The following is a 23,224-nucleotide window of genomic DNA, read 5'->3' on the forward strand; positions in this document are numbered from 1 at the left end:
TCCCATTAACATGATCTGCTTTAGCATTTGAAGAGTCCTTTGCATCCTTTAAATTACATTATGATCTCCTGCCTCTTGTGACCTGCAAGATGTCAGGTCTCAATGGGGATTCCCTGGCCTGTCAAGAGAGTCAAAGTCAAATAAAAAGAAATGTGGGCGAGACGTTTAATAATGAGTTATCACCAACTTGAGACTTTGGTCTTATTGATGTGTGCATCCTGCTTTGGAGACTATTATGGAGGTTTTTAGAGTTGATATTTATGTTTAATTGCAGCAAATACCAATAGATAAATCAAAATGTTTGGAAGGTGCTGATCGGTCTTGGAAATTCGACATTTAAGGAACTCTTTTCAATCAATCAGGTGACTTGATAGTTGATGGCGAACTTGAAACACACATAATGCTCACTGATGTGTCTTGAGAAAGAATGAGGAATTTCTTTCCCATCACTCTCTGAGACAAATTGCATTAAAGACATAGGGCAAGTAATGTGCCACCTTTATGCTATTGGGGAAAAAAAATCTGTTTGAATCAATTTCAGTAGTTAAAGCAATGCATTTGCTGTTTTCCCTCCATTTGGAAATAAAGACATAGTGAGCATCTTGCAAAACAAGGTGTCCTAATGAGAGCTGTTAAGATACGTTGAAGAAGCCTGGCGATGTATGACAGCTGCTTTTGTCCGAAATTTCAGTTAAAGCGCTGCGAAAGATTTAGCTACCAAGGAGGAATTGACAGATGTACGAGATGCATGCAAGAATGTTTTTGCTTCATGGACAATCATTTTTCAGGGTGTTTGGGAAAAGTAGCTTCTATAAGCTCCTAACATCTAAATTTGATGTTGTTAAAAAAACTTCAAAGAGATAGTCACAATACTCATAATTGTTTGTAGAATTTGGTCACAACCATAATATGAAAAATCTCCATATTGCCTTCATTATTGTCACAAAACCACAATTGTTGGGGGTTTCGCAGTCAGATTAATGCTTAATGAGCAATGAAAGAACCGCACATAATAAGGGTATGAATACTCTATAAAATGTCAATATTTATCAAACCTTCTCCATATCAGAACACATACTTACAAACGCACTTCGGAAGAAAACTCCACTTTCCCTTTAAACACTGTGTTTGTTTTTCTGAAATCAGTTTATATCCAGAGTTACATATAAAATTTACTGTGGCTCCTGAGAAATATTGTGCCCTTAATTCTACCACTGAGCCATGGTCTATGGATGGCACGTCGCACGGGCTTTCTACAAAAAAAGGAAATATTGTTAATAAAAAAAAACGCTATTGACGAGTTCAGCTTCTCAATTTATTATGTATTAACTGTAATTACGTAAAAATGATAAGCTGATTTGGTACAAAAATGTATTCATTTGACATAATATATCACAAGCAATTTGAAATAGCTAAATATCCTGCTATTAAGTCAATATTGATATTTGGGTCAAAGGACAGTCCGTTGTATATTTGAGTGGATCAGTACAATAGAATAAATTAAAACAGTAAATGTACAAAAACTAATTTCTTGCCGCCATGTGGTTTACAACTTCACTTATGTTAGATGTGCAACTCTCAGATTAGAAGCAGCTTTTTCTGCATTTTTATATTTTCTCTCCAGTTCTCTTGGTTACTCACATTTGAACTGAAGAAAAGGAAAACTCCAGCTCTTTGGAATAAGATGCACCTGTGGTTTCCATGCCACTCACAATAAGATATGAATCAGCCCCTACCTCAATGCAGCCTACATTGATCTGAATGTCATGATAACTATGGACTTCATTACAAGTAGCCCAGTAATTATGGTGGGAGAGGGGTACTGGTGGCTTAGTTAATGATTCCATTAGTTTTAATATTTCCCCTGCCCCACCCTAGGTAAAAAGTATAACAAGTTTGCAGGCCTGAAATTGTGATAAATATGGGTCTTGGAATTACCAGATCCACTTGAGCTTGTAGTTCCCTGATTCTGGCTCCTTCACATGCACATCTCCCACCTGTTTCCAACAAATGAAAAATATTAACAGTAATGCAATGGATTTTACAGCGGCCCTTCCTATTAAATCTTGGACTCAGATGGAATGGTATTTCCTACAAAGATAATGAGTGCCTTTCAGTTTCAAAATAGTGCAGATTCTTATTGAACTGTCCCCATTTTTCCCAGTTTTTCGTGTCTTGAAATTTGTGATAATTCATTCTCCTACACATTTTATAATATAACACATGTAAGCATATAGTTATCATTTTACTAGTCAAAATAATGAAACATTTGTAGTCTATCCACTTCCAGTTTTTGGCATTGTTTTATGTTGTCAGAAGAGTGGTCTGAAACATGTTAGGCAAATGTGGTGAACACCCTCTGTGATGGCCCACAAACCTTTGTGAATGCATTTTAGGTATTATATGGCAGATTAATGTAACACCATAAGGATTCAATAAAGAATGGTGTTGAAGAGTTTTGAGGACCCATCAATTAATCAAGTTTTTACATGGGGTGTAGAGTAAGGAGAGACGTATTAGGGAGAATTAATCACAACTGAGAGAATAGAAAGAAAGAAAATTGAATTTCTCTAATTTCCCAACTATGCGCCTGTGTCCTCTTTCTAGTAAATAAAAATGGAAACCAAGAACAAGTGAATATTTTGATTAATTCCGATTCTCTCCACTTGTAACTTTTACAGGATTAAGTTATGCACGCTGAATTGGGCATGTTTTGCAAATCAGATATAAATTATGACAATGTTTAGGGGAAATATTTAGAAACTGAGGGGTCAATAACAACAGCATTGATGAGTTAATGAAGTAGTATTATATTAAGTATTCTGTAGAATAACCTCCAATATTTTTCACAAATTTGCCCAAAGAATCAAAACAGAATAAAACGAGATTATTCAGGTAACATTCACATACAATTAGAACAAAGGGAAAGGGACTGTGCCCTCATTGCACTTTTGCTAAAACAGCTACGATTACTAAACAAGCATTGAAAATGCAATAGGTCTCGCCTTTTAGCTAGTTAAAGCATTAGTTAAAGCCTTTTGCTTTGCTAATGGTATTGTATAGCAAAGAAAATCGCTTTAACTTAATTAAAGGCGAGACCGATTGCATTTTTAATGCTTGTTTTTGTTGTATATAGCGCAACCTCGACCAGAAGATTTGGAGCGCTTGCATGAACACATATTTTGTTTTTGTGGCACTGGGATTTTAAGAAATTTGTCCACGATCACTGGATGTTGAGTTAAGGACGAGACTGAAACCTGGTTCCAAAGTCGGCAGTTTTAGCAATAACATCACATCCAAGCAAACCTAGTTGCGTTACTGCGTCCTTAACTCAACATTAGTGATCGTGGGCAAATTTCTTAAAATCCTAGTGCCTCAAAAACAAAATATGTGTTCATGCAAAGCGCTATTGCATTGCAAATACTTAAGTGTGCAACAACCATATATGGTAAGTTAAACACAGTTTGAATATTGCTCAGATGTAAAATCAAGAAACCTTATTAAAAATGGTCGAAAGCACCATGATTTTTCTTTCCCTGCTCTTTAAAAACAGAAGCAATCTATACATCTTTGACAGTTTGTAATGCTCTTTGAGTCTCCATATTGTTGAGGCTTGCCTGTAAATTCTGGTTAAATCTTAACTTCAGCCCGATGGGGAGAGAGAACATTCTTGCACAAGGACACCATATGTTTACTCACCCGTTGCACTATTTTCTGTTTCTGTAAAACAGGGGCAAACTGCTGAGCCACCTGTCTGGTCCGTTCTTTTATTTAGAATGTTAATTTTGTCAAAAGGTCGCTGTGCACGCAAATCAGACCAGCTCGTTAGGATCAATGTCACCAGCTGATTGTTTGCTGTTGTCTATATTGCCTTACAATATACCATTTCTTGTTGCCGTGTTTGAAGCTTGCTCTTTAATGTAAAGCATGTGTCACATGGAAGAGATTAGTTTGCGCTATATACAACAACAAAAAAACATAATGGAACAATAATTCAGGGGGGGGGGCGGGCCAGCTCAGCTAGCTAGAGGCTGTAACTGACGCCCGTCCCTGCTAGCCAGAGACATTGTAGTTAGCTTGACGGCATTTTCGCTCCCAGGCAAGTCACTCCACTTGTTGTCTCCGGTAATACTACCCTGGATGGGGTGTTTCCTGTGAGAGTGGCGCTGGTAACGCTGTCTACTCTCTGGGCAGAATCTCCCCAAAGTGTTTGCAGCTTAAACAATAAAATGTTGAATCTTGCTATGGTGGACAAGTTTGCATGTGGGAGGGGCCATGGTCGATGTTGCAACATACATTTTCCTCCTCTGGGCTCGGCCAGACTGAAACAAAGCACATTAAAACACGAGGTAACGCTATATACAACACCAAAAAACATGGTTGATGTTGCAACATACATTTTCCTCCTCTGGGCTTGGCTATTACCAGACAGAAACAAAGCATAATTCAACAAGTGGTCACGTTATGTACAACTAAAACAATCTCTCGACATTGCGCAAAGGCAACCGCTTGTTTACATTTGCATCGTGCTTTCACTTTAAGTGAAAGCGTGATGCAAAAATAAACAAGCTGTCGCCACTGTCCACTTACCTTGGTGTGCACGCGATCCTCCCTGCTATCTGCTCGCACCAGTAAACAGCTAAAGATTCACAACGATCACATTACAAAGTATCCCCTTAAAACGCTCCCAACAAGTGTATAGTTACAAAGTAGCCCAGAAGTAGCAACAAAATAGCGTACATACAAAAAAGCATATAACAATAAAATAACGTAATAACAAAGTAGCGTACAAGCATGCAAAGCATTCCACACGGAAACGCATGCAATAGTTAAAAAAAATAAAAATAAATGCAGCAAGTTAATATTAAGCCTAATGTGTCACGCCGCCAGTAAAAGATCGAATCCCTCAGGGCGTGGCCTAAAAAGGAGTGTGGCAACCAGGAGGGGCTACAAACCGTCCGGGACAATCAGCAAAGTCGGATCAGAATAATAAATGACGATAAACTACGCATACCAATCAAATTTACAGGCGGAGCTGGGACACGGCTTTGGAATCCGTATTGATTCCAAGAAGCCCTCGCATGCGCTGCTTTCGCCAGGCCGAGACCTAAAAAATAAGGAAAAAAATGGCATGGGAGAGTAATGGAGCTAAGGGTACTGGGAACAATGGAGACTGGGCAGGGAGGGGAAAAGCAGCACATGAGTGAGAATGTTGGCAAACACATGCACTCTCATGGAGAGCTTAAACAAAAACAAGTAGTTTGCTAAACGTGAACAGTGGAAGGTTAAAAGCCAGCCAATCGGAGAGATGGTAAAGAGGCTAGGTTTCACAGGAGAGGCAAACACAAGATGGACAAGAGGAGACAAGGAACGCTATCGAATAAGAAGAAAGCAACCAAGAGTGACTTTTAAGCCAACCCATTGTAAGCAATCGGCTTTCTATGCGCCCCGGTAAGTTCTTGGTAAGCCCACAACAGGTGTTTTGCCACCATACAGTTTGCGTTGTCTGGTAAGCTCTATCTAAAAAGAAGAAGCTTTGCATCCTTTGAGGAGTCGTTCTAGTGGGTCAGTAGTCTACTGACTACAAGCTCATCGAAATAAATTACAGGGTGCATGCCACACCAGCATCATGGCAACATTGAACATCCACCCATTTAATAGAAAAGGAAGTGACAAAACACAAAACAAAAAGCTAATAAAACAAATTTAAATTAAAAAAAATACAAGGGCCACAGTCTGGAGTGTAAATGACTTAAATCAAAATCTGATGTGGAGATGATGGAGCATCTACATCAGGAACCTTTTAAGCTGGCTTTAGCCTCTTCCACTTACCTCCATAACCTATGCAATGCACATACTGGGTCCTTGCACTGCAAAAACTGCAAGCTGATTCAAACTGCCCCATCAGCGACTGCAACTAAATCAAGTTGTACGACTTACTGGTTGAACTTTGTGAAGCAAAGTGAATCAGGGACACTATCAAAGCCCTTGATAATTCCCTCCTGCACAGTAACACCTCTACTAAAGAAATAAGTAACCCAGATGACTTATCCAATCTCTGGAAAGGCCATTGAATACATAGCTTCTTCAAGACCAAGCCAACAAGTTTAAATAGCCCCACTGCAATTCAGCAGTAAGTCAACATCAGTAGAGGTACGTTAGGACTCTTCACAGTCCCTCAGATGATGCAGCAGCTGGAAAACTACAACAGGACAACTAAGTAGAGGAAAGCCTTTTGTTACCAGTGTAATGGATATACACAAAATCTGCCCCCTCGCAACACTCTTACATTCTGGAATATGTTCACACGTAACAATCAGTAGAGAAATAACTCTGGGTGTTGGCCAGTATGTCTGAATGCCTATGACAAATAAAACTAGCATTGGCAAAGCCAATAGGTATCGGCAATCCAACATGGACTGGCATTGTCAATGATATTGACTTTTAGCCATGTGTAATGGAGTGGCTAATTAGCCGTAGTTTAATTAACAATCTCACGAGACACAAAATACTACTGTTTCGGACGCAAGTCTGAGGCCTTAGGAAGGCAGTTTGAGCTTCAAACTACACAAAAAGTAGTATTAGATATAAGGGTACAGCTAATGGTCTGCCAATATTTCAAACTTTGAGTACAACATGAAGGGAAGGTACATATTTGTGGCAAAACTAATGCAGCTAAAACATCACTGTAATGGTGAAAGCAAAAAGTCTGTTGGAACAACACATAAGTCTCACTCCTTTCATTAGGTTTGCATTTGAGAACGGTCACTGGTTAGGATTATAGTTCCTCTCCATCTACTCTCAAAGGTATGTCTATTTTGACGCAGGTTCTTAGTGTGCAAAGGATGATCTTAATCTGAATGAATGCATTTTCCAAGTTAATCACTCCTCCTGCTCAAAATAGGCAAATATTAATATAACTATTGGCAGAGCTGGGAATGTATAAAGGGCACATGCCGGTGAGAACGGGTGAACAAAATAACAGAAATAAACAAGTGCCAAGTGTGGGCCAGCATGATATGTATTCAACAGACAACGGTGAATCTCAAAAACAGGTTTCCCGCTTACAAAACTGTTCACTAGCTAATTTTTAAGCTGTTCATGGCAATATAGTGCTTAGCCTTTGTAACTGTAGGAACTATATATCCAGCGTTTCCTCCTTGATAGAGCAGTAGTGCTGCTGCAGGCCCGCAGGCCATGGACGTCAGAGGAGGGACGCACATAACCCCACCACCCATGATATTAGGGATGGACATTTCCTTTCATTTAAAACATGTATTGTAAGCAATAAAAACTCCATCAATTAAACATTCGTTTACTCCATGTGCACAACTGAATACATTTCTAGATCAGGTATCTCGAACACGTTAACAACAAAAATACAGTGTAAAGACACCATTGCAATGTAATCATAAGAAAACGCTATTTGGTCTAATTAGTGGAGGTTATTGGAGTGCTGAAATCATTGAACTGATTGCACTGTAGGCCTGCCTGCACTGTGCACACTGTACAAGCAGGGTATGGTGCGAGGGGCACGTGACTACGCCAGTGGTTGTGCGTTTGTCTACACAAATAGAGCAGCCTGAGTGTGCCAGCCAACCTGCACTAAAGGTAAGATTTTAAGTCAGCAGCATCAACCTGCGTGCATTACTGCGCTACTTAAATAAAGGGGGTGGGGGAGATACATAATATATATATCACATAATCCAAAATGTGAAGTACTTCTAGTTTGTGGATGCACAAAGCGCATAATATATAGATGGCTGCAATGTTTCTATTCAGTGAGTGGAGTGCAGCCACGCGTCGAAGCACTCACCTGTGATTCTGAATATAGCTTCTCTCGTGTGGCAGTCTGCAACGATATGCTAAAATGTTCAAGACTAAAACAGGATCAGGTTATGGCTTGATATTTCTAAGAAAACCCGGGGCAAACAAACAGATTCTTCCTGGTGCATTCTGCCTGCTAGCGAATGTATCTTCTGCTAGCGAGAGCACACTGAGCATGCGCATAGGTCACAGTTAAACTCAAAATAGATAATTAGGTCGCCCGAGACGGGAAAGCTATCGTTTTACACCATGTATGCTGTACAAAGCAGTTCCTTGACAAGAAGGAAGTTCAAACCGATATGAGGTACCAGGCGTGTTTGATATCTATTTGGCTTTGCTTTTCTATGGGGATGTTGCATTTATAGCACTGGGTGGAGGCCGATGATTGTGCCATTCTCTGCAATGCGTGTTCGATGCAACAGCACTACAGCAATCTCTAAAATTCGATTTTTACCGGTCTGTACAGGAAAAGCAGCCAGGACCAAGCTACAGCACGTTCACCTACAAATTAGTCCCAAAATGGATGAAAATGGCCTGTGTATGCTCAAAAAGTAATTGGGCAATGCGCTCGGGGAGGTCTAATCATCGGAAGAGGGATAACGCATGCATGGCCTTGACCAATGGGGAGACCTGACAATGGTGCCAGCAATCGAGCAGAAATGGGAAGCCAATTTGCGGGGCTTTAAGCTCAGAAGTAGATACGGCATGTCTAGATTCTAGACAGCGCATGCGCATCATCTAGAGCAGAGACATAACAAGCCCGGCGGTCGGCAGAGCGTGGCGCGCGCGCCCTTGGGTGCGTGTGCGTCTGCGCTTCTCAGAAGCGCATCCACAGACCCCGATCGCTGCGCGTGCCCCGGTCTGTCTCCCTTGGGAGGCATCACGGTAACAATAGTTCTCGTTGGCGGCAGCGCTTCGCGCTGCAACGCCAGCGAGACCTAAAAAGAAGATGGGCCAATTCCAAACTAAATTCTGAATATGTCTGTGAAGCAGTACTCCTCTAGAAGGGAAGAGGTGTGGCACCGCGGCCAGGGCGACTGACTCCGGAATCTGGGGATCACGGTTTGATCCCCCGGTGCCGGCGGCAGATAAACCCAGCACCATTTGACTCGGGGCAATAGCTTGCTTAATCTTCCCGACGGCCCCCAGCGCCTAGAGACCCTTACGGGTGATTGTTCGTGCTTTACAAATGTGGATTATAGATTTGCAGGCAGCTGGTTTTGGTCTAGTAAAACTCCTACGGAGAGTGTTCGATCTTCTCCCTCTATCTGCACACAAGACCCTGCTCCAAGCCTTAGTGGTTAGTAGACTAGACTACTGTAATGCACTTCTGGGTGCGTAAATGAGGAGACATTGAATATGCTCCAGGTAATACAGAATACAGCAGCCCGACTGGCTCTGAATCAACCATCCAGAACCCCTTCTCTGTTACTACTAAGAAGCTTACACTGGCTTCCTATCCGAAGTCGAATTATGTTTGCAATGTGCTGTCTGATCCACAAAACCCTTAATACAAGTGGCCCCAGATATATGACTGATTGTCTTATCTCCTACCAGCCTAACAGACAGCTACGCTCAAGTGGTGAGGCTCTGCTTGTAGTACCCCGTATCAACAAGTTACATACGGGTGGCAAACCTTTTGCCTATGTACCCCCCCATCTTTGGAACAAACTCCCCATGGTGCTACGGGTGTGTCCAGATTTGTCCAAATTTAGGAAATTATTGAAAACTGAACCTTTTTAGCCTGGCTAGTACTACTCCTCTCTTGTGTTATGCTTTCCTGCCTGCGCGGAGAGACCCCTGTTGGGGTGAGTCCTGCGCTTTATAAATTCCTCATTCATTCATTCATTCATGAATCAGTGCTTGGCTGTTACCAGAAGATGTTTTTGCTCAGAAGCTCCGCATAGTCAGTACTTACAGACACAATAGGGCCAATTACATTGTCAGGCGGAAAGCCTCCTGCAGACAGTTGGAATCTACTCGACCGTGTCAGAGCCCTTATGACCAACTCGGTCGCTTTACAATCCGCCTGACCGATGATGATGTTCACGGTCAGAAGGTAAACCTCTCGGTCATTCGGAAGAGGTTCATACCGGCTCTCGGAGTATTCGTTGCAGTCGGAACCGCATCGTGCACCCCCATGGACAGCGTTTTCGACCTCGGGATTATTATGTTGATTTCCAACATCCTTTCTGCTTCGGCCTTTCCGACATGAAAAAGCTGTTGGAAAGTGACTTTAGGGGCCCCTGGCAGAGCCCCCTTCATCCTGCGGCCTTCGGATGGGGGCCCATGGGGTACCTAAGGGACCCCGCAGTAAAACCCTGCACTGTGTGGTAGGCACGATGGGGTACCTGCGACAAGGTGCAGAGTTTTACACACACACACCATTTCCCCATCGGAGCCCGTGTTCCTGCCGGTTGTCGGGCAGAACACAAGCTCCCATAGGAAACAATGGGAATCTGACAGAACAGTGTTTGGTCGCATCATAATTGAGTAGGCGGAACTGCGAGTCGGTCAGTCCCCATTCCGAGTCGGTGTTGGGCAGAAAGTTTCCACCCGACATCGTAATGAGCCCCAATGTGTTCTGAATAAAAGCTTGGCCAAAAGCTTTGCATTTAAATGCATGCTTTACTTTTCCTGAGAGGGTACAAACAATCTAAGTTAAAAATGATATATACATACCACTACATGTGGGGGCAGCTGTCCACCTCCCACCAATGCAAGTACTTTCATTTGATCCAGTTATATAATAGCCAGGATCACAGCGGTAGGTCACCGTATCATCACTGTAGAAATTTTTCTTGTGGGTAGTCATGCCATGGTTTCCATTGATTATTGTAGGTGGCTTTGTACAGCGTCTTCTTTCTGTGTAAAAAAAAAAATCACAGTTCTTTGTCAACATAAAAAATAATAGGTGTTTCTTGAGAGTGGAAACTTGAATATGCCAATGCTTTCATGAACAATTTAAAGAGCAACATCAATGGTGTGCTGTCTTTGTCAAACTCATGGTCTGTCTGCCCAATTTATAGGTGAGTGGACATTAAGTCACCAACAGAGCCTACTTCAGCACCGCTGCTCACATCCTCCAATGACGGCCTAATGCAACAGGGAACAACGAAGGGTTTGCCATCCCACTGCCTGGCCGCCCATTTTAGAGTCGGCGATTGGATAGCTTTTTCTTTGCTGGTGATGGGGGACTGTAAAAAAAAAGTTACACATTTTCCCACACCATGGAGAAAACTTCCATGGTGTGTGGGTTACTAGTTTCTCCTGTTTCAAAAACATACATCCACTTTGGAGGTTTGTTTTTTGAAAAATGAAAAACTGTGCAACAGTTTGAGCAGCAGCCATCTTGTTTGATGGAGCCTTCCATCAAACTTCCACAACGTTGACAGGAACCGCCATGGCTGCGGTTCCTGCCAATGTTAAGAGACGGCAAAGGGACCAACAGAAATCTCTATTTTCCTCCAAACTTAAAAAGAGATCCTAAGTCTTTTGGTTGAGACATTTTTACCTTGGAACATACTCAAGTGGGCAATACATTCAACTCACATAAAGCAGTCCGTAATGGATCAAACTGGAATTGCCTATGGGGGTTACATGCCTTCAAATTAATGTTATCAGGATAATGCTGGCAAGATAGATCAGCTTAATATTCACTTTGATCTGCAGGTGACAAATTAGAATACTGCACAAAACATCTCAGCCACTCATCTTTCCAAGGTCTGTAAAATTAGTACTATTTCACTAGTAAAACTAACACCACAAATCTTACTGTGCTCACAAAAGGAAAAAACTCCAGTATAAAAGGTTATATGAAAAATGTTGTCAATATTTATTGCACATTCCATGAACAGAAGTGCCAGTCAGAAGGCTAACTTAATTCATAAGGTTATAGAGCTTTGAGTTGTAATAGCTTTTTTAAGTACAGCATAGCTTATTTATTCTTTAGAATACATGAATAAAGGGCATAGCTTGTTGCTGCTAGTATATTGCCTCAGTCTGAGAAGCCCTGCAGCAATCGTGCGACTGAATTGGCCCAAATTTGCCCAACTGCTCCGAAGAGCAACCTCCTGGCAGGATATCGAATTGTAGCCTCTTCTCCCCAACCAGGTTAGTTTTTTCACCTGCATACTTGTCTTTTACTGCTCAAATGAAGCAGGCACACTGACAGAAGTGCTGCACCTACCATTTTGTAAAACGCTCATTCACATTACCATTACCACAGCAATGCCTGCTTTTCTATTCCGCACTGTGAATTCCTCCCATGTTTTGCAAATGGATATCACGGAGTCCACAATATATTCCCAAAATAAAGTAAGAATTGTCCTGTCTGTTTGACATTCATTTCTCCTCATTGCTTTGGGTGCATGTATTACAGACACTGCCTACATTTTCTCCTTCAGTACTGTTTGATACATTTTCTTCACTTATCTTATGGGACGAAGCAAAGGATTGAGACAGCTCATGTCCAGTAAAGCAACTCCTCATATAACAACTGAGTTCACATTGCCAATTAATTCCGTGTACTGGCGGAAAATATGGAGAGCAGTAGTCAAGGGATGTATGACGTTACAACGCACACTTTTACAACGCATGCAGTTACAACGCATTTTTTACAACGCACAATCCATTACAACGCATGACATTACAACGCAGGACACTACAACGCATTTTTAAAAACTACCTTTACAACGCATTTCCATTACAACGCATACTACCTTTACAACGCATACCATTACAACGCATAATATAAAATTGCATTTAAGGTAAGTATTAGATAGTATAGGGGTAAAAATTACTATTCTAACTCCAGGGGGTGCAACAGTAGGGTAAGTGTTGGATAGTATAGGGGTAAAAATTACTATTCTAACTCCAGGGGGTGCAACAGTAGGGTAAGTGTTGGATAGTATAGGGGTAAAAATTACTATTCTAACTCCAGGGGGTGCAACAGTAGGGTAAGTGTTGGATAGTGTAGGGGTAAAAATTACTATTCTAACTCCAGGGGGTGCAACAGTAGGGTAAGTGTTGGATAGTATAGGGGTAAAAATTACTATTCTAACTCCAGGGGGTGCAACAGTAGGGTAAGTGTTGAATAGTATAGGGGTAAAAATTACTCTTCTAACTCCAGGGGGTGCAACAGTAGGGTAAGTGTTGGATAGTATAGGGGTAAAAATTACTATTCTAACTCCAGGGGGTGCAACAGTAGGGTAAGTGTTGGATAGTATAGGGGTAAAAATTACTAATCTAACTCCAGGGGGTGCAACAGTAGGGTAAGTGTTGGATAGTATAGGGGTAAAAATTACTATATTATGCATTGTAATGGTATGCGTTGTAATGGTAGTATGCGTTGTAATGGAATGCGTTGTAAAGGTAGTTTTTAAAAATGCGTTGTAGTGTCCTGCGTTGTAATGTCATGCGTTGTAATGGATTGTGCGTTGTAAAAAATGCGTTGTAAGTGTAGTGCGTTGTAAAAGTTGCGTTGTAAAGGTTGTTCCCCGTAGTCAAGAGTTGATGTCGACACCCAAAGCGTCTTTTAATGGAAACGGCACAACTTGCCTTAAAATGGCTTCTAAATACAGCTTAATTGCCCCTCAAGCTACTAAAAGTGTTAGAAAGACCCTCCATCGCCCACAAAAACATCCAGATTTAACTCAATGGAACTTCTGCTTTAAGAAATCGAGCTCTTAAGCCCTATATGTAAGAAAATAACAATAAGCTGCAGATTTTAAATGATAATTGGTCCCACATGTGGAGCAAAGATTTAGTGACATTGAAGATACTATACAGACGCTTACAAATGTACAATCTATGGTATTTCATTTAAAAAGGCATGCTGAGGACATAGAGAATTGGAGCAGACGAAACAATCTTCACATTTACGGTTTGGCGAAGAGGATAGAAGGTAATGATCCTGTATCATTTTTTCAAACATTTCTCTCTAAGACTCTAGATCTTTCCACCTCTCCATTATTAAATATACAGAGAGCATATCGACTGGGTCATTCTACCTATCACTCTTCATCATCGGAAAAAACGAGAGGAGTCATCATCTACTTTCTAGAATATGCTGAATTGCACAGGGTTTTGCAAAAGCCAAGGCAGACAGGAGGAAAACATTCCAGGATATGAGTCCAGCACTTCTTGCTTTGAACTCAAGATTTTGACTTTTTCATCCCAGTTTGTTTAAAGTAACATATAAAAACAAAAATATGACTTGTGAGGCTCCTGTTTTACTGCAATGTTTTATTGATGAATGCATAGTAGAAGAGAATGATACCTCAAAGATTTCTTCAACCTGAGTCCAGTTATGCATTGAGACTGCTTTGAGATAACTCTAATGATACTCAAGCTAAATGTTATCATTTATCTAATGTATTTGTGTGCATCTTTCCTCATGTAACATGTTTTCTAGTTAGCCGTTTATTTTTATGACTTCATTCAAGGTATTGTTTGACGTGCATCCCAAGGACTGCGTCATTATTGGGTTTTTTTTGGTCTGTATTACCTCTTGTCAGTTACGTCGAGCTTTCTGTCGCGCCATCTCCCTTATGTGGTGTCACCTCCCTAAACTCTTTGTGATTCATCAGTATGTTCACTTTGTTATTTTGTCTTTTATGTTTTCTGTCCCTATCCTTTTCCTACCTTTTCTCTTCTTTCTTTTCTTTCTCCTTCCAATCGTACTTTGCAGATCTCCTATTTCATCCTACTATACTCATTTACTTTCTCACTTTAATAATTCTGCCTTCCTTTTTTTATCATCCATTATCAGTTAATATGGAGCGTCAATATATGCTGTCTTTTGTGTATATTAATATTTTTAATCATTACTTCTCAATGGTTATTTTCTGTATATTTCTGTATATATTTTCATTTCTTTTCTTCTAATTTTACTAATTCTCTTACATATATAAATACTGATTATATATATATATATTTACACACACACACACACACATACATTACTGCGGAAGGACATGCTGCTTTAAAAGTGACACACGGCAGCTCATTCTTCACCAGACGCGTTTCGGCAACATAATTAGCCTTAATCATTGTGAGAAAAATAGAAGAGGGGCTGCATCAAACTATTATATTATTTCTTCTGTTTCCTACATTAACCATAATGCATCATTTATCAGGTAAGTTCGATTTTCATATTTAAGATGTAATCATACTTCACAGTTATTACTTTGGCAGTCCAAACTGTATTTCCTTAGTGGGTTTTGATATTTTTTGTGTTGCCGTGTTAGAAATATTAAAGTCTTAAAAGCTGCAGCCTCCGCACTCCACGCGAGGAGATGAATATATATATATATATATTCACTGTAAAAACCATAGGTTTCAGGCATGGTATAGTTAGGAATTAGCATTTTAAAAACCTTAGAAATTCACTGAAAAAACCATAGGTTTCAGGGGCATTATAGTTAGCTGGACTTTTCACTCGTACAAAACCATTGAAATTCCCCCGTTATAGTTAGTTCAGCTAACTATAACTCGCGCACCTGTAATGCACTGCTGATGACGTCACATATTCCATCACTCATGACATGGTCAGTGACATCACTCATGACATCACTCATGACATTTCAAATGACATCACTGATGACATCACTGATGACATCACTGATGACATCATCCAGTGAATGTGTGTTTTTCTGAAAATTAAATATGTTTTATATATGAATATCTCAAGGTCGATGGAAGAATGAATGGGTATATAAGTGTCTAAATGGATGATTTGTTTTTGAAAAATTGATTGTATAACTGACTGATTAAGTGTATCTTAGTAAATACATGGCTTAGTGAGTAATGTTTAAATATGTAAATATCTGTATCAGTCTCTCACTTTGTGTATAAGTGGCTGCATGGGTTGGCGAGTAGCTACATGAGGGTCTATATAGGTTATTAGTTGGTTTTTTGAGTATCAGTATGAGTGTCTGAGTGTCTGTATGGTTCGGTGGGGGTATTACGCAGTGCATAGGTGCATGAATGAGGGACTCACTGTTTTTATGTGTTGAAGAAAGCATGTGTGCAGGACTGTATGGGTGGATGAGTGTGTGTATGGGTTTGTTAGTGAGTGAATGACTGTCTCAATAGTGTTGTTATGAGTAACTACTAAGCCTGGGCAAAGCACTACGCTACGTTCGCGTAGTTTGCAAAGTTCGCGCTACTTCGCACTACGCAAATTGCACGTAGCACAGTGCTAACATGTGTAGCGTAGTGTTGCGTAGTGCTACGGTCATTTTTTGCTTGCTCGTGGTCCTCAACGTTAAGTTGGCGACCGCGAGCAAGCAAAATGACTTCCCGGCGAGACTTTTTCCTTGTTCGCGATCAGCAACAACAAGTTGACGATCGCGAGCATGGAAAATAAACCTCCCGGCGAGATTCCCAACACGAGGAGGTGAGGTTTCTCATTGCGAGTGGTTGCGTATGCTCGCGACCGCTCGCGATGAGAAACTACCAGTTCGCGTTGAGAAAGCTGCCGCTCGAGTAAAAATCTACTCGAGCAGCAGAAAACTACAGCTCGCACTGTGCAAGATGCCATTTTCAATGATTGCACAGTGCTGTTGCTTGTCCGCACTGTGCAATCATTGAAAACGACATCTGGCACAGTGCGAACAAGGTACTACGCAGTTCGCGAAATGCTACACGTAGCTCGCGTAGTGCGAACTGCACTTTGCGTAGCTACGCGAAGTGCTACTTCGCGAACTACTCCCAGGGTTAGTAACTACATACATTTTAAACTAGTATATGTGACTATTGGTGTATATAAGTGAGTATATGTGAGAGTGAGAGATTGGAAGAATTCCTGTATGAATAAGTATGTGTTTCTATAAGTGATTGTTTAAAAGACTAAGTATGTGTAAGTTTCTGTAGAAGTAAGTATGGTGGTGTGTGTATAACTGTAAATGCAAGTAAATGGATGAATTGATTCTTTATTAGCATGAGTGACTATGTGTGTGAGTAACTCTATGGATGAGTGGCGTTGTGTTACAGGATGTATAGGTGTATGAGTACATATGATGAGTGAGTACATGTATGAGTGAATGTATAGGACTGTTGGTCAATGAGTGGATGTGTATGTGGATCTTCGAATTACTGAATAGGTTGTTGTAACTGGTATTGGTATGTCCATTGTTTTGAAAATTTTAGTTTCTATTTTTGAATGTGTGTATCAAAAGTTATATTAGGGTGAGAGGAGGTCTGCCACTCTATCACAAGGATGATGTCATCAGTGATGTCATTTGAGATGCCATGAGTGATGTCACTGACCATGTCATGAGTGATGTAATATGTGACGTCATCAGCAGTGCATTGCGGGCGCGCGAGTTATAGTTAGCTGAACTAACTATAACGGGGGAATTTCAATGGTTTTGTACGAGTGAAAAGTCCAGCTAACTATAATGCCCCTGAAATCTATGGTTTTTTCAGTAATTTCTAAGGTTTTTTTAAATGCTAATTCCTAACTATAACGTGCCTGAAACCTATGTTTTTTTCCGTGAATTTCAAAGGTTTTTCAAATGCTAATTTCTAACTATGCTGTTGTAATCTCATTAGTCCAAAGGAAGGGACAAGGGGCTTTATTTAAGGAGGTCCAACGTACTAGCCCCAGAAGCCTATTTTCAAAACGGGGTACAGAGTTCCTCAGGTACAGGAAGAAGAGAGATGTGGACCAGGCGGAGACCCAGTCGGTCGCCAATTGGTTGTGGAAAGAGGTATACAGGGAGGGCCAGGGAAGTGCCCTTTGCGGAACTAGAGCTCTCACACACCCAGCAAGCTAGGTGTCATGCTTCATCATATGAGCACTGCCCCTCGTCAAGTCGGCGCTGCAATCCTTGACGGGCTCCCGGAACCGGGGCTCTTTAACGGGGATCTTTTGTTCCTGCCGATATGTGCTTGGGGGTGAGGGGCCTAGTGGAATGGATGTAGCAGAAAATGGAGATATTTAAAAAGGGTTAGTCAGTCCTAATGATGTATTTATTCTAAAGGTAGACTTCCCTGTTAAAATAAGTGTAGAGTGGCTAAGTCGTAGAATTTAAGGTGTCCAGACGTATAGCTCTACTCTAAAAGATCGACATGTTTCTTGCCATAAAATGTCTGGAGGATCAAGGCAATTCTTCAGGATCATAATACTGTCTACATAAAAGTGGTAATGTGGACTCTACATACCACGTCCTAGGTTGCTGCCCTGTGGAGATAAAGTGACAACATGAAGACGGGAAATAAATTTATAAACATCATCTCTTTATCTAGTACATTATTGGTCAAGGGTGGTGTTGTATAAATCACCAAGCAAACGTGTACAGTAAAACATGGTAAAAAGTGTATTTATGGTTAAAACCAGTGAGGGGGGGGGGGGATGGGTGTGTTGTGAAGTAGATCACTAGCTACTAACGTTGTGGCTAGTGGAACTCTCAAGGACAAGCAGGGGTACACTCACCTAGTAATTTGACTAGAAGTGCTAGCAACGGTACTGGCGGTTACAAGGGACACCTGTTGGGTCCTACATTAAGAACGGTATACAAGAAAAAATGAAACTTAAGAAGAAGGTAAAATCACTTGGTCAAAATGACGTAAACTGTCAAGATTACACGGAGCATATCGATGCGTAATAGCATAGCCATAAAACAAAATGCCCATCATGACCACAGCATTAGTATGGACTCAGTGAGCCCGGAGATCAAAAAGCTAAAGTCTGTAATGACTCGTCGTTCCCAGCGAGAACGAGGGAGAACGATGTAGCGTGGCATACCGATAGTGAAAGATTGCACTCACCAAACGTCAGTAGACGTAATTCCGTCGACCTACCCAAAACCGCCAGGGACCGGGGTGGTGAAGTGCTTCTGCCGCTACACGTAATTATAGTGTAACTGATAATGACGTATCAGTGGTGCGCCGTTGTATGGCGCGATGACGTCAACCGTTGCTAGGCGATGGCCTGGGACGCTCTAGGTAACGGAGACGTGGGGGCGTGACAGGGTGTAACAACGCCGTCAATAGAGGCGTGGTGTGTTACTTAGCAACATGAACGTGTGTGTCACGCCGCAGATAGGTGGAGGGAGGAGACCGTCTCTGGAACGTGGATGGTGTCAGGGGGAGACGCGCAAAATCCAGAGCGCCAATTTACACATGGTTAGTGTAAATTTCACCCAATACAGTCTACGTAGTGGAGACATGTGTTCACCAACGATGTATATGTTGGGTCTGCCGTGGGGGTGAACCTAGTGCATGTTCACGGGACAACTGACTAATTTCAATCCATATACCCAGTATGGTGATTAAGTCAGGTATGGCAGTTATGTTATAACATAGAGGTAGAACAGTTATAACAAATTGGTGAATTCGTATTCAGTGGTAATTCAAAGGCCTGTGTGTCATGATGTTGAAATAGCTGTACCCCATGAGCGTAATATGTAATCATGGTATAGAGCTCCAAGGGATGTCATCATTAAGGCCTAAAGTGTCACAAGAGAGTCTATGCACCCACCTCTGTTCAATCCTGAAAAGAGAAGCTTTGGAAATCTGTGTGTGGGATTCTAGTATAATCCAATGTAATGACTCAGGGGAGTGATGTGATTCTAAGAAATGTCTGTAAAGTTTGGTCGTGGTACGTTGACAACGTATACTGCTTCTGTGTTCTATTATGCGGGTTTTAACTGGTCGCATTGTCATGCCGATGTATTGTAACCCACATGGGCACGTGATCAAATAGACACATTGTTTGGTGTTGCAGTTAGTGTGTTTCTTGATTATCCATTTAAAATTGGCATGTAAAGTGACTTCTTTGGTGGTACTGGTGAAGTCACAGACAGTACAGGTACCACAGGGGAAATGACCTCTAACAGGTGGAAGGCCCCAAAGTGTAGTCTGTAAAGGGGTAACTTTTCTCTTGGGTCTAGTGTGAACCAACATATCCCGTAGGTTACTGGTCCTCTTGTAGGCAAATCTCGGCCTTGGTATCTGTAATTCTCCTGTATTAAGGATATCCCAATGTTTCAAGATGGTTTTCTTGATCAGGGTTGAGTTAGGTGTAAAGGAAGTCACACATGTCAGGGTCTCTCCAGATGGTTTAGGGTGTATCTCTAGAAGTGATTCTCTAGGGTTATTGAGGGCCCTTTTCATGGAGTCTTTAATCACCTTGTGTGGGTATCCCCTTGTCATCAGGTTGGTAGCTAGAGACTTAGCTTCCATTTTGTAGTCCTTGGTTGAGGTGCAATTACGTCTAATACGTAAGAATTGGCCCACTGGAAGGTTATCTCGAAGGGCTCGCGGGTGGTAACTTTGGTATAGCAGAAGGCTATTGCGATCTGTTGGCTTTTTGAATAAGCTAGTCGAAAGTAGGCCCCCCGATAGTTTAATATTTAGATCCAGAAATGCAACAGTTGTATCTGAAATCGTGTGGGAGAATTTAAGAAAAGGGTTCTGTATGTTGATCCACTGCACAAAGGTGTTACAGATGTCAGTGGGCCCCTGCCAGAAGATGAGAATATCATCAATAAATCTTTTCCAAAGAACTAGATATTGTTGGAAAGGATTGTGGTCAGTATTGATGATCTGTTCCTCAAAAGATGCCATATAGAGGCAGGCCAGACTGGGAGCAAATGTGCTCCCCATCGAAGTTCCCTGGCACTGATGGTATAGTTGCCCCTGATACTCAAAGAAATTCTCAGTCAGTGCTATGGAGGCTAAGTCCATTATAAACGTGATAGGAGTGGGGGAAGACCATTCCAATGAGTTTAGGGCTGTCTCTACTACTGCCAGGGTATCACCCTGAGGGATGTTTGTGTAGAGGGACTCTACGTCAAGGGTTATGAGCAAATCAATACAAGTAGTGTCTTCTATTGAGTCGATTGTTTTGAGGATATCTGTGGTGTCTCTGATGAAGGACGGGATGTTCCTCACCAGTGGTTGTAGGAAATGGTCGACAAACTGAGATAAGGGCTCAAGGATAGAGCCGATCCCTGAGACTATGGGTCTCCCTGGTACCGGACTTATACCTTTATGTATTTTTGGCAAGGTATAAAAATATGGGGTTCTTGGTTCTGTGGCAATCAGGAAAGCTGCTTCTTTCTTGCTAATCCAACCATTGGTCAGACCCTCGTGTACCAATACTGAAATGGTGTTAGCGAGGCGTGGAGTGGGATCAGTGGAGATGGGTGCATAGTACCTGTCGTTGTTAAGCTGTCGTTTACATTCTACGTCATAGTCATCTCTGGATTGAATCACTGTTGCCCCACCCTTATCCGCCTGCTTGATGATTATGGATTCGTCATTGGCGAGAGTTTGGGCCGTAAGTGTCTCATTCTTGGATAGATTATAGAATGGGGTAGGGGAAGGACTTAGGGCTAGATCCTTTAGCACAGCCTTCTCAAAAGTTAGAACCTCAATGGGGGTCATGGCATTATGTGGTGTAAAGGTGGAAGGGTTACTCAATCCTGAGTCTGCCACCTGATTGATTGGTTTATCCAGGAAATAAGAACGTAGTCTGATCTTGCGGAACAATTTCTGAACCTCACATATATCTCTAAATTTGTCAGTTTTAGGAGTGGGAACAAAGCCTAGCCCTTTCTGTAGTAGAGATGTCTCCATGTCTGTCAGAATACGTTCCGACAAATTGACCACTAGTTCTTTTTGTTCTGGGTCTTGCTCCTGGTGTCCATCCCTCCCATGGGGGGGTCCTGCCAGTGAACCTGTTTTGGAGGCCCTCTTCTGTTGCGCCCTCTTCCTCTGCCCCAGCCTCTGTCTAAAAAAGGGGGGCCATTATTGAAGAATTGGGGAGGTCCTTGTTGGAATGGCTGGTATTGCCAATAGGGAGGTGGTGGAAGGGGACCTGGAAACACCGGCGGTCCCTGGAACGTGGGGATATTGTATTGGTAGTTGGCACGTTGATTGCGACGGCCAGAGTTGGTGCCCCAGCTACCCGTACTGGAATTGCTATCAGAAGAACTTCTCCTATCCGAGTTGTCATCAGACGAATAGCTATTCTTAGCTGATGTATAGTCCGGCCTAAGGTATGGATACACTTTTTCTTTATCAAACTTTTGGATATCCTTTTGCAATTTAGCTATCTTCTGTTTCATAAGGTAATCTTTGTTTTCAGATATTTCAGCATTGATCTCCGCAAGTTTATTCTTATATGAAGAGATCTGGATGGTGGTTTTAAGTGCCCCTTCCGCAATTTGTATTCTCACCAGGAGAGCATCTGCCAAACGTCTCGCAGTGTTAATGATGAGAACTAGGAGGTCCCTAGTGCACTTCCATGCAATCAGGGACCACTCCCTTTTGAAGGTGGCGTCATCAAGAAAAAGTCTAGGGAAATTATTAACAATCAACCCTGTTGGAGCGATGTTGGCACGTAGATACTCGGTCATTAGAGCGCCATGTAAAGTTATTTTAAGCCACTCTCTTTTTAACGTTGTCAAGGAGTTCCAGTCATCAGACTGAGACCCAGAAGCAGCATTCCCATCTGTTCCCAAGAGGGAAGGAGTTCTATCAAGAATGTCCGAGACCGCTTCATCTCCGAAGCTGAGGCCTTGGTTGTCCATAGAGAGGGAGGGGAAGGGGAAAAAACAAGTAATTGGTCCAAGGTGGCTAGAATTACTAGACCATTGGTAACCCTATCTAATGTCCCACGGGGGTCACCCGCGCAAAACCAGTAGTCCAAAGGAAGGGACAAGGGGCTTTATTTAAGGAGGTCCAACGTACTAGCCCCAGAAGCCTATTTTCAAAACGGGGTACAGAGTTCCTCAGGTACAGGAAGAAGAGAGATGTGGACCAGGCGGAGACCCAGTCGGTCGCCAATTGGTTGTGGAAAGAGGTATACAGGGAGGGCCAGGGAAGTGCCCTTTGCGGAACTAGAGCTCTCACACACCCAGCAAGCTAGGTGTCATGCTTCATCATATGAGCACTGCCCCTCGTCAAGTCGGCGCTGCAATCCTTGACGGGCTCCCGGAACCGGGGCTCTTTAACGGGGATCTTTTGTTCCTGCCGATATGTGCTTGGGGGTGAGGGGCCTAGTGGAATGGATGTAGCAGAAAATGGAGATATTTAAAAAGGGTTAGTCAGTCCTAATGATGTATTTATTCTAAAGGTAGACTTCCCTGTTAAAATAAGTGTAGAGTGGCTAAGTCGTAGAATTTAAGGTGTCCAGACGTATAGCTCTACTCTAAAAGATCGACATGTTTCTTGCCATAAAATGTCTGGAGGATCAAGGCAATTCTTCAGGATCATAATACTGTCTACATAAAAGTGGTAATGTGGACTCTACATACCACGTCCTAGGTTGCTGCCCTGTGGAGATAAAGTGACAACATGAAGACGGGAAATAAATTTATAAACATCATCTCTTTATCTAGTACATTATTGGTCAAGGGTGGTGTTGTATAAATCACCAAGC

At 41.9% G+C, this 23,224-nt stretch overlaps 1 protein-coding gene across 5 annotated transcripts in view; it reads right to left on the reverse strand.

Annotated features, from left to right (window-relative positions):
* Window positions 1-23,224, reverse strand: part of LOC146833904 (complement factor H-like) — a 1,264,875-nt gene that overhangs the window by 768,301 nt on the left and 473,350 nt on the right. For all 5 annotated transcript variants that reach the window (XM_085601813.1, XM_085601812.1, XM_085601811.1 and 2 more), the window contains 2 exons: window positions 10,510-10,692; window positions 1,083-1,253 (listed from right to left, as the gene is read on the reverse strand). In XM_085601813.1, the coding sequence (XP_085457939.1) occupies window positions 1,083-1,253; window positions 10,510-10,692 (354 nt within the window). The remainder of the gene's footprint in view (window positions 1-1,082; window positions 1,254-10,509; window positions 10,693-23,224) is intronic.

The sequence above is a fragment of the Triturus cristatus genome, chromosome 4_2 (assembly GCF_964204655.1).
Source record: "Triturus cristatus chromosome 4_2, aTriCri1.1, whole genome shotgun sequence".
NCBI classification, from domain to species: Eukaryota; Metazoa; Chordata; class Amphibia; order Caudata; family Salamandridae; genus Triturus; species Triturus cristatus.